The sequence below is a fragment of the Carettochelys insculpta genome, chromosome 29, assembly GCF_033958435.1.
Source record: "Carettochelys insculpta isolate YL-2023 chromosome 29, ASM3395843v1, whole genome shotgun sequence".
Lineage (NCBI taxonomy): Eukaryota > Metazoa > Chordata > Testudines > Carettochelyidae > Carettochelys > Carettochelys insculpta.
The window spans coordinates 2741123-2751983 of NC_134165.1; the positions used below are offsets into that span (position 1 = coordinate 2741123).

The following is a 10861-nucleotide window of genomic DNA, read 5'->3' on the forward strand; positions in this document are numbered from 1 at the left end:
ACCGCGCGGCCAATCCTTGTCCCGATCACAAGGTCTCGGTTCCAATCAGGGCCCTTTGGATGGAAGCGAGGCTGAACCGGGCCATTTAACCCAATCACGAACGGCGGATGTTGTCGGGACCAATGAGACGACGCGAAGGGGGCGGAACTTGTGAGGGCCGAATCAGAGGGGGCGAGCTTCTGGAGAGCCCCGGTCGGATGACGAAGGGGGCGTGGCTGGACCGTACCATTGCTGCGGATTAGGGGCTAGCACAGCGGGTGCGACGATTTGTGCTGGGTGGCCCAGCTGCGTCTTCTGACGGAGCGTGTTCTTCCGTGGGTCCTCCCTCTGCGAATGGTCTGGTCTCGCGCTGGGTCACGTGAGCCGGTTCCAAGATGGCGGCGGCGGCGGGGTCCGGCTGGGGGCCGGAGGCGGACGAGTTCGAGGACGCCCCCGATGTGGAACCGCTGGAGCCGACGCTGAGCAACATCATTGAGCAGCGGAGCCTCAAGTGGATCTTCGTCGGGGGGAAAGGAGGCGTGGGCAAGACCACTTGCAGGTGAGGGGGGGGTGAGATGGGCTGCTAAAGCGGGGCTGCGGGCGTGGCTGTACCACCGTGGGGGCAGAAGGGGCGGTTGGGATATACCATTACTTGGGGGAGGGAGTGGCAAGGCCACATGGAGCGGGTGGAAGTTGGGGTGTACCATTATGTGGGGGGAAGGAGCAGCTGGGGGCGTTGGAGGGGGTTGGGGTGTACCATTATGCGTGAGGAAGAGGGAAGCGTCAGGATTCTACCGTTGCTATTTAGAGGGGGGTGAGGGTTGCGACACAGTTCACTTCGAGAGACTGACTGGGATATACCATTTCTGCACTAGGGGGTGGTTGGATGTGCCATTCAAGGGGTGGGGTTTGAGGCTGCCTGCAGGTGCGGGGCCCTTACAATGTACCACGATAATAAAGACGGCGAATACCACCTGTCGGCAGGAAGGGCTGGGACTGTACCATTGTGTAGGGGAGGGAGTGGGACTTGTCACCAGCATGGGGAGCCAGGGAGGAGACCATTTGTAGGGTAAGGGGGTTGGGAGATACCATTATAGCGATCTTGGACAAGCTGTGGGTGTTAGGGGAGGGCAGTGAGGCCATCTGAATGGGATGTACCATATTTAGCAATGGGAGGACAACTTGTGAAGAATGCTTGGGACATACCAGGGTACCAATGAATGGGTGGGGTGCTTGGTATATACCATTATGTGGTGGGGGGGGTAGAAAAATAGACTACTTGTAGGGGAGCTGAGCTAGACCCTTGCAGCTTGTGGGGTTGGGGGTGCTATACTGTCTGCAGGGGAGTGGTAAAAGGGCCCCTCCCCAGGGGTCCCATGCCTCCCCTCTCCAGCTGTTCTGAGCCCCTTGGATTGTTATAGCTATTTCCTTGCTTATGTTGACTGATATGTCCCCCACATAGCTGCAGCCTGGCCGTGCAGCTGTCAAAGGTGCGCGAGAGCGTCCTTATCATTTCCACGGACCCAGCCCACAACATCTCTGACGCCTTCGACCAGAAATTCTCCAAGGTCCCCACTAAGGTCAAGGGCTATGACAACCTGTTTGCAATGGTGAGTTGGGGCTGGGAGGAGAGGCTGGGTTTCCAACGGCTCTGCTCATTCGCCTTGGTGCAGGGCTTGGGCTGAGCCGCTCAGCATTTGCGGTGACGGACCCAGGAGTCCTGTTCCAAGTTGCTTGTTTTAGCTGCTAGATCGAGCCACTTCTAAGAATGGGGAAGAGTGAAGAAAAGTCCTGGCTTGTGCTTCTTTGATCCCCACTTCCTGACCAGAGCTAGGAGTTAGACTCTTGGAGTCCTGACTCATTCATGGTCCCGTGTCATGTCCCCCCCCCCCCCCCCAAGTCTAATCACTAGACTCCACTCCCAAAGCCGGGACTTAAACCCAGGAGACCTGGCTCCTACTGCTCCTTTCTCTAACCACTAGATTCACACTCCTCTTCCAGAGCAGAGAAGAGAATCCAGGAACCCTGTTTCCTAGCCCCTGTTCTCACCCTTTTGGCATCCTGAAACGTGTCCATCTGCCCTCTATGCCCAAGGCAAGAGCTGGTGCTGAGCCACTGAGTCTCCCATGGTTTGGCTAGCGATGGCCACTCTTTCCTAAACCCTTGCCCTCTTCTCCTCCCTTGCCTCAGGAGATCGACCCCAGTCTGGGAGTGGCCGAGCTCCCGGATGAGTTCTTTGAGGAGGACAACATGCTGAGCATGGGCAAGAAGATGATGCAGGAGGCCATGAGCGCCTTTCCTGGCATCGACGAGGCTATGAGCTACGCAGAAGTAATGAGGTGAGCAAGGCAGCCTGACGCCCAGCCTATGACGCTTGCTTGCAGCAGTTGGAAAGTAGAGCTGACATGGGGGTAGCTCAGACAGAAGGGAGAGGGTAGAGAGAGGGCAGGCTTCCTATCGCAGGGGATCAGAGGGTGGGATTTCTCAGCCCTGTAGCTGGGGAAAGGGGGATAGAAGAGCGGGCCACTTGTGGTAGGGAGGAGAAGTTGAGATGTACCATTGTGGGTGGAGAGGAGGACAAGGAGGTGGCTGTACGGTCAAGGCAGGGAATGAGAGCACCTGTAAAAGGAGGGTCACTAAATGTACCATTACAGCATGGCAAGTGGGACTGGGACCATCCGTAGGTGAAAGAAAACTGTCTTCTGAATAGCTTCTTGTAGTGTATTTGTTAACCAGGGGTTCATGCACTGCAGCTGCCTTCTGACAACACAAATCACTGCACAACCCCAGGAGCGGGGCATAGAGCCAAGCCCTTAGCCCCTCCCCTCAGGCTCAGGCCTCAGACAGTGGGGCTTGGGCTTTGGCACTCAGCTCCAGGAAGTCTAATCCAGCCCTGGTGACTCCATTAAGACAGGCTTGTGACTGCTTTGGGGTCCCAAGCTCCCATCCAGGTTGAGCAGTGTAGCTGCACATCTGTCACATGGGGATGGGAGGGGACTGTCGGCAAGGAATTGGGAAGTACCATTCAAGTAAGAAAACGCTATAGGTCCCTCCACCCCGGCCTTCTGCTCAGGCCTGTGAGAGCTGGATTTAGCTTTCAGCTCTGTATGTGTAGCTCTTGGCAGGGTCAGAGGGATGACCTAAGGCCAGGGCACGAACTCAAGACCTATGTTTGATTCCAAGCTCCACTCAAGGTGGTGTCTGAGTTTGGGTTAGTGTCAGTGTCTGTTCGGGCCTTGGTTGGCCAGCTGTAAAGTGGGGCTGTGAGCATTTCCTTCCTCTGGCTCCTCTGTTTGCCCTGCGACCTCTTCAGGGTGAGGGATTCTCATGCTCTGTGCAGCACCCAGCACAGTGGGATCCCAATCTCTGCTAGCTCTGTGGGCTCGATCGTAATATTACAGCTATTGAGAACAACCACGAAGGCTGCTCAGTGAAGCACTGGGAAATGTAAACCCAGCGGAAGCACAACCCTGTTCTCCTGATGTTCTTGGCTATGAGAGAGACATTCTAGGTAGCCAGTCCTAGTCCTGATCCATCCCCATGTGAGAGCTGATTGGCCACATAAAACGGGACTTGAGTGGTTCGCAGCTCTGGGAACAGGTGCTACAAAATCCATCTATTGCGCTTGACCCACGGAATGGACTCTGGAGGGTGAAGTTCCCCCGTAGGGCAGAGCGGCTTCTGTCCAGGCTGTTGGAGGACTTCTCTAGGGCACCGTTAGTCCAGGCGTGAGGTCGTTACGGGGGAGCGGGGTGTCGAGAACAAGCCCCTCTCTGCAAAAGAAAGGGTGTGCTAAGCCGTACCATTGCAGTCGGAGAAGGTGGCAGGGCCAGTTTCAGGGGAAGGGGAGCATTGGAACATACTATTTAAACAGGAGGCCCCTGGGATGTGTCCTTACAGCCTCAGGGGATAAGACCACCTGTGGAGGGGATATGCTCTGAGCTGTGCCATTAGAGGGGTGCGCTGGGATGTACCATTACAGCCCCTCGGGGGACAGGGGATCAGACCAACTGTGGAGGGGGTATGCTCTGAGCTGTGCCATTAGAGGGGTGCGCTGGGATGTACCATTAGTTGTTACAGGGGCACAGCTACCACCAATGGTGATGGGGGAGCCTCGGGTATGTACCACTACAGCCGAGGACTGGAGGCTTGTGTGAGTCAGGCCTCACTGGGTGCTTTTCGCCGGCAGTAGGAATGGGGCAGCCCAGGTCCTCATAGGAGTGGGATGGGGGCGAAGCCCCGGCTGTGGTGCCAATGGCTGTCTGGCACTTGCAGGCTGGTGAAGGGGATGAATTTCTCTGTGGTGGTGTTCGACACAGCCCCCACGGGGCACACGCTGCGGCTGCTCAACTTCCCCACCATTGTGGAGCGGGGCCTGGGCCGCCTGATGCAGATAAAGAACCAGATCAGCCCCTTCATATCGCAGGCGAGTGGGGAAGTGGAGCTGGGGGGACGGGCCAGCGGCTGGCGTGGGCTGGTGCGTGGCTCTTGGCTGGGAGCAGAGCTTCTGTCTAGGTCTGAGTGGGCGTGGCCTAGCCGGGGGAGTGGGGGCAGTAATTGTTGATGGTGGGTTGGGGACCACTCCAAGGACTTTAAGTGGCCAAGGGCCGCGCTTGTCTGTGTTAACTGAGAGGATGCAGGGGATGGAGCTGGGGGCAGGGGATTGGGATGCGGGGGCTGCGGGAAGGAGTTTTGGTGAATGGGGGCTGTGGCCTGGGGCAGGGGTTGGGATACATGATCCGGGGCATGGTATGGGTGCAGAAGAGGATTGTGACTTGTGGGGTGCAGGGTCTGGCATAGGGGTGTGACCCCAGGCAGGAGTGCAGGGCAGGTGCACAGCGTTTGGCTTGTGATCTGGGCCAGGGAGCTGGGGGGAGAGGCTGCCAGGTGCAGGCTCTGGCATAGGGGCTCATGTGCGTCACGGTGCCCCATGCACTGCCTGGGGGGCAGTGGGCTCTGCTTGCTGCCTGTTGGCTGCTCGTCGTCCCCTGAGCGTGGCGTGCAGAAACGCACATGGCCCGAGCAGGGGGCAGCAGGCTGGGCGCTTGCCCAAGGCTCCTGCTGGGCTGCGGGAGGGTGACGATCCGGAGCTGATGGTTTGGTGGGCCGGATCTGGCCTGCAGGCTGTATTTCCTCCCTCCCTGGGCTGAGCAGGGACTCGGTCATAGCATGTAGCACTCGATTGCTCTGGCCTGGGTCATGTCACACTCAGCAGGTCCCATCTCGAATGGGTCCTCATGGGTCTGGCTTGCCTTCCCTGTGATGTACATCAGGTTGGGCTTGGCTGGAGGTATGGGGCACCCCCTCCTCGGGTCCGGCTGGCTGAGCAGGCTGGGGGGACTCCATCCAGCCCTTGGCATGGGGCTCAGCGCGCGAGCCACTGGCCAGTTCTCTTAGCCAGCTGTGGCGTCGCATAACTGTTAACCCTGCCTCCCTCTCCAGATGTGTAACATGCTTGGCCTGGGGGACATGAACGCTGACCAGCTGGCCTCCAAGCTGGAGGAGACCCTGCCAGTCATCCGGTCAGTGAGCGAGCAGTTCAAAGACCCGGTAAGGACTCAGAAGAGGGGTAAGTGGTGGGTCTGTTGTCTCAGCTGATCCCCTGTGTACAATGCAGTGAAGGCCGAAGGCAAGTAGTGCTTAGCCACCATCATAATTAGTATCTGTAACACAGTGTCTCCCAGAGACCACAGCCTGGGCCCCCTTGTGCTGGGTGCTGCATGGACCATACAGCTAGGAGAGAGGCTCTGGGCAGACTTGGTGTAGAACATGGGCCTGAATTCATTCCTGTCTGAACCAGAGCAGAAAATCAGCCCGTCATTAGTCAAACCTCGCCCGTCCCAGAGGATGCCCCAAAGCCCTTGTTAAGTTCTTCCGCCTTGTGTCTGAATTGGTCCGGCTTCAGCTTCGAGCTGCTGGAGTTTGTTGGGCAGTTCAGCCTAGCTGACGCGGCTCTTAACACGTCTGTTCCACATGGAGGTACTTACAGACTGTGCTCAGGTCAGCAGTTAACCATTTTGTTAAGCGAAACACTCGCCTCGGGAGGCCAGTGCTGTAAGGAGTGGGGGATCGAATAACGACAGGAAGGAGAAAGTGACTAGGGAAAGGTCATTGACTTGTTCTTGTGTTATGGGAACGAGGTGTCACCAAATGAAATGAATGGGTAGCGGGTTTGAAACCACCAGAAGGCAGCACTTCTTCACACAGCGCATGATCAGCCTGTGGAACTCCCTGCCAGAGGGTGTTGTGAAGACCAGGTCTATAAAAGAGTTCAAAGGAGACCTAGATCCATTCATGAAGAATAGGCCCACCGGCGGCTCTCAGCCAGGCTGGGTAGGAATGGTGTCCCTGGCCTCTCTTTGTCAGAGGCTGGAGATAGTGACAGGAGCGGGAATCACTTGATTTCCTGTTCGCTCCTTCTGGGGCACCTGGCACTGTCCACCAGCAGAGGACCAGACACCGGGCTGGGGGGATTTTTGGGCTGACACTGTGTGGCCGTTCTTATTTTCCTTTCAGTCAGTCCAATAGCCAGTGTCTGAAAGGTGCAGAAGAGTTGCAGTTTAAGGCCCTTTGTGGCTCGGTTCTGGCTGTCCTGGCCTGAACTCGGTACGTAGGGAAGCTAACACGGATTAACATAGGATGTAAGATTAAAGCACACGAGCTGTTCCTGATGAACTCTGTCTTTGGAGCCTTTTCTTCTGGAACATTAGAGCCTTATTCCTGTCCAGCAGACCCCACTGTGAAATCTGTTGTGATGGACTTGGATCCAGTCTTCACTGTACCCCTTGGTGGAAGGGCAAAGCACCTGTCTCATTTTCACACCGGGCATGGAGAGGGTTAAGTGACTTGCCCAAGGGCATGTTGGTCAGTGGCAGAGCCAGAGGTGGAGCCCAGTTTCTTGAGTCCCGAGCCTGTGTATGTATACACAAACCTTAAACCTAGCTGTGTCACGCAGAGCTGTGAAAATCCTGCTCTGAGCACTTCAGTGAGATCAACATGGCTGATTCTCTGGCAGTAGCACAAGGCTATTTGCGTTGCAAACCAGCTTTGGAGAAAAATGCTCTGTTTGGTATAAACTGTAGTTTGATGGGCTTGAATCATCGTTAATTGACAAGGAGCCCTGGCTGAAGGCTCCAGACCTAATTCCCAGTTCCTTCATTCTTGCACACAGGGCATGGGTGAAGCACAAGGGTCCTCCCGGTGGTCTTGGGGGCCCTGCTGTAGCAGGTTAGAGCAGCCTCGAGGTTGCTCTAGTTTGTGCTGTGGTCACTAGGGGCCCCAGGAAGCAGAGAATAGCAAGAGCGGAGTGTTCTCTAGCCAGCATCCTGGACTTACACAGGCCCTAGAGCCTGCATGGGCAGGGAGGGGTTTCTGCCCATGTTAAGTCCTCTTTGGTGTCCTCTGGCAGCTCAGTGCACCTGGGATTGCTAACGCCCCAAGGTCCAGGCAACCCAGCCCCGCCAGTCCCTTTGCATTCCTGCACGGCTACTGTGGAATTTGCTGCCCCCAGGGAATCCTCCTGTCTCCCTTGAAATGCCAAAGGGCTCTGGGCAGGATGGGACCTGGGGCCGGATGACTTCACACCCATTAATGCTACTGGCCCAGCTATGGATGCTGCAGGGCAGACCCTGATTGCCTGCTGGGGGCACCAGAATTCCCTCCTTCCCCACATGCCCCCTCTCTAGAAGTGTTAAGGAGACTTGTCTTCTGCCTGGGCTCTTCCGGGTGGGGCTGAGACAGTGGGCTGGGCCGACCCGTCCATCTAATCTTGCCTGAGAAAACCTCTTCCCTTTAAACGCGACTGAACGTATTTACTGGGTGCTCCATGGTAGCCCCCACCACCCCGTGGCGCTGGCTGCTGGACAGACACAGCACAGACCGGCCCCTGCTCCAAAATCTTCTGTCCTCACCTCTGAGTGGGGCATGGCCCAGTGGTTAGAGCTGGGAGCCGGGACTCCTGGCCCCTGTCCCCAGCTCTGCCATTGGTGTGCTGTGTGGTCCCCAGCAGCTCTTTCAATCTCAGTTTCCCCATTTTGGCCCCCACCCTGCCCCTTGCCAAGGGCTCTGAGCCGACTAAGTGTCCTCCCGCCCGCCAGGAGCAGACCACCTTCATCTGTGTCTGCATCGCCGAGTTCCTGTCGCTCTACGAGACCGAGCGCCTCATCCAGGAGCTGGCCAAGTGCAAGATCGACACCCACAACATCATCGTCAACCAGCTGGTGTTCCCGGACCCTGAGAAGCCCTGCAAGATGTGTGAGGCCCGGCACAAGATCCAGTCCAAATATCTCGACCAGGTAGGGAGCGGGCTGGGCAGCTGCCTGCTGGGCTCCCCCAAGCAACTCTGTTCCCCGGAACTGGGCTCCTTCTGGCTTTCTCTAGCCCCACCTGCCTTCCTGGAACCTGCCCTTAAGGCTGCTGGACAGGGGCCTCCCAGCCTTCTCAAACACTGCCCCCCAGGCTAGGCTAGGCTCCTGGGGTGTGGGGAGTGCAAATCCAATGGGTCTGGATGCATCCCTGGGGGCCGGAATCCCTTTGGTGGCTCCCACAGGGGTGGCCAGTCACCCAGGGGTCAAACACGACTCCAGCTGTCAGCTGCTGCTCAGGGAGGGCGAGCCTGGCGCAGCGTGGCCCACAGCCAACGGGGACCAGGGGCCGGGACTCCCTCTGGGCTGGGCAAGGAGGCGCTGGGGGGGCGCCGGTTCTCCATCACCTCTTCTTCCCCCCCCGCCCCGCAGATGGAGGACCTGTACGAAGACTTCCACATCGTCAAGCTGCCGCTGCTGCCCCACGAGGTGCGAGGAGCTGACAAAGTCAACACCTTCTCCAGCCTCCTCCTGGAGCCGCCCAGCGCCAAATAGGGACCCACGGCCGCTGCTCCGCTCGGTCGGTCGGGACCATTCCACTCGTCAGTTGCACCCCCGGACCCCGCCCAGCCGAGTGCAGCCCTTCCGGCCCCGTCTCCCGTGCCAGTGAGGTTTGCCCTCAGCAGGGGTGGAGGCGTATTTATTTCCCCCTCCAAGGAGGGGCAGGATGTCTCTGCCGCAGGTAGAATACTGGATCCCCCCTGCGTCCCCCGTAACGCGGCCTCTCAAGGCTGCATTAAAAACCAGCAGTTGCCACGGCCACCTCTCCCGCAGGTGGCCAGATCTCTTCTCTCCCCTCCCCGCCTGTCTCCCAGCATGCTCTGCTGCTCCCCCCTCGCCGGAGGGGGTCCTCCGGGTGCTGGGAGGCAGAAGGGCTCCAACGTGGTGTACAAGGCCCCTGAAGCTTAAGGAAAAAAACCTGTAAATAATTAAAACCTGAGGAAAGTAGGTCTGCGGGGTGTTCTTGGGGGAGGAGCTGGTCCCTCATTCAGGGAGGGGCTGTTGGGGGGGCACTTTGACCGTGCAGCTGGGGGGCAGGTGCTTGCACTCGAGGCAGCTCCTTGGAGGGGCAGAGCAGAGCAGGGGGTTGGGAGGAGTCAGGGTTGCTCAGTGCGGGAGGTCTTGCTGGGTCTGGTCCCAGCTCCGAAAGCTGGGGGCCTCAAGCAGGGGCCCTCGGACTGCTGGTTTCTGTTGCTCCCCTCCCTGCACAGCTGATGTGGGGGCTGGGACCAGGCAGCCCTGCCCAGAGGGGTGCGCTGGCTCTGTCCACAGGGTGGGGGGCAGCGTAGTGACTGTTCACCAGCAGAGAACTGAGGGGAGTAGGGCCTGATTCTGTCACTCCTTCCTTGCAGAGCAGGTGCAGGGGGAGGGCTGCATGGCCCCGTGGTGCTCTCTCGTGTGGCCCTGGCATCAGTTGGAGCTGCTCTGGTTCTGCTCCCCAGCCCCTGTCCTGTGTCACAAGGTGGAGCCCCAGGCCACACCCTTCCTGCAGCTCCAGGGGGATTGCCACCTGGGCTGTGACCCCCACACGCTCCTGCCCAGTGGTACTGGGAGCTGCCAGCTCTGGCCGGGGTCTCTTTCAGAGGCCGGGCTGGGCTTGGGCCCTGGGATTCCTGCTCACACTTCCTGGCCGGCTATCGCTGGCTGGCGGCTGAGGCGCTGGAGCCCAGTGTGGGATGGGAGTTCAGCCCTGGCTGTAAGGATGCTCAGACAGCACCAGGATCCCCCTGCAATCGCTGGGAGCTGCTACCAGGCAGATGGGGAGCAAGCCAAGGGCCTGTACCTCGCAGCAAGGGCGAGGGGAGCAGTGAGCTGGCAGGACGTGGCTTGGATCCAGCCCTGTGTCAGTTGCCCCTCTGTCGTGGCAGTGCCCTGGAGGGCACTGGTGGCTGGTATTAAACTCCGTGGCAGGGAGCTGGGGCAGCCTGGGCACTGGGGGGCGGGGGCGGGACTGGGCACCTCCCTTGTTTACCTTGTTCTCAGGTCCCCTGCCAGCTGCCGGAGGCCCAGCCTGGCCCTGCCCTGCCCTGAAGGAAGGGGGTTGCGCCAGCCTTGTCTTGGGGCTGCAGGGGCTGGTGATTAACTGGGGGCCGGGGGGGGGGGGGGGGGCGCTTGGGAAGCAACGTCAACAGTGGGAGGCAGGATTCCTGGGTCCTGACCTTGGCAATGGGAGGAGAATGAGGGCTAATGGTTAGAGCGGGGGGCGGGATGGGACACTCCAGATTTCTATCCCTGCTTCTGGGAGCAGAGGGGAGCACGGCCTAGTAGTTAGACCAGCACAGCGGGAGCCCGGGCTCCTGGGTTCTCTGCCGCGGGAGGGCAGCAGCCAGACTCACTCCTGCTGGGCCTGGGCTGGCAGCGCCCCCTGTGCCCAGGCAGGGCTGAGTGCAAGGTGGTTATGGAACACGTGGGCCCTGTGTCCCTGGGGGGGGGGGGGGTTATGTAACTCCTCTGCCCCACTGAGGGCCTCATTAGCGCTGACCCCTAAGCCCCGCGGGGCTCCAGACGGCCCAGCAGGG

General features: G+C 59.0%; 1 protein-coding gene across 1 annotated transcript; it reads left to right on the forward strand.

The window, feature by feature from the left end:
• The first annotated feature begins 231 nt into the window (after positions 1-231).
• GET3 (guided entry of tail-anchored proteins factor 3, ATPase) lies at positions 232-9290 on the forward strand. Its single transcript, XM_074979602.1, has 7 exons — positions 232-538; positions 1442-1589; positions 2170-2318; positions 4255-4405; positions 5422-5529; positions 8076-8273; positions 8715-9290. The coding sequence occupies exons 1-7, from the start codon at positions 375-377 to the stop codon at positions 8835-8837; spliced, it is 1041 nt and encodes a 346-aa protein (XP_074835703.1). The 5' UTR covers positions 232-374; the 3' UTR covers positions 8838-9290.
• Positions 9291-10861: the final 1571 nt, after the last annotated feature.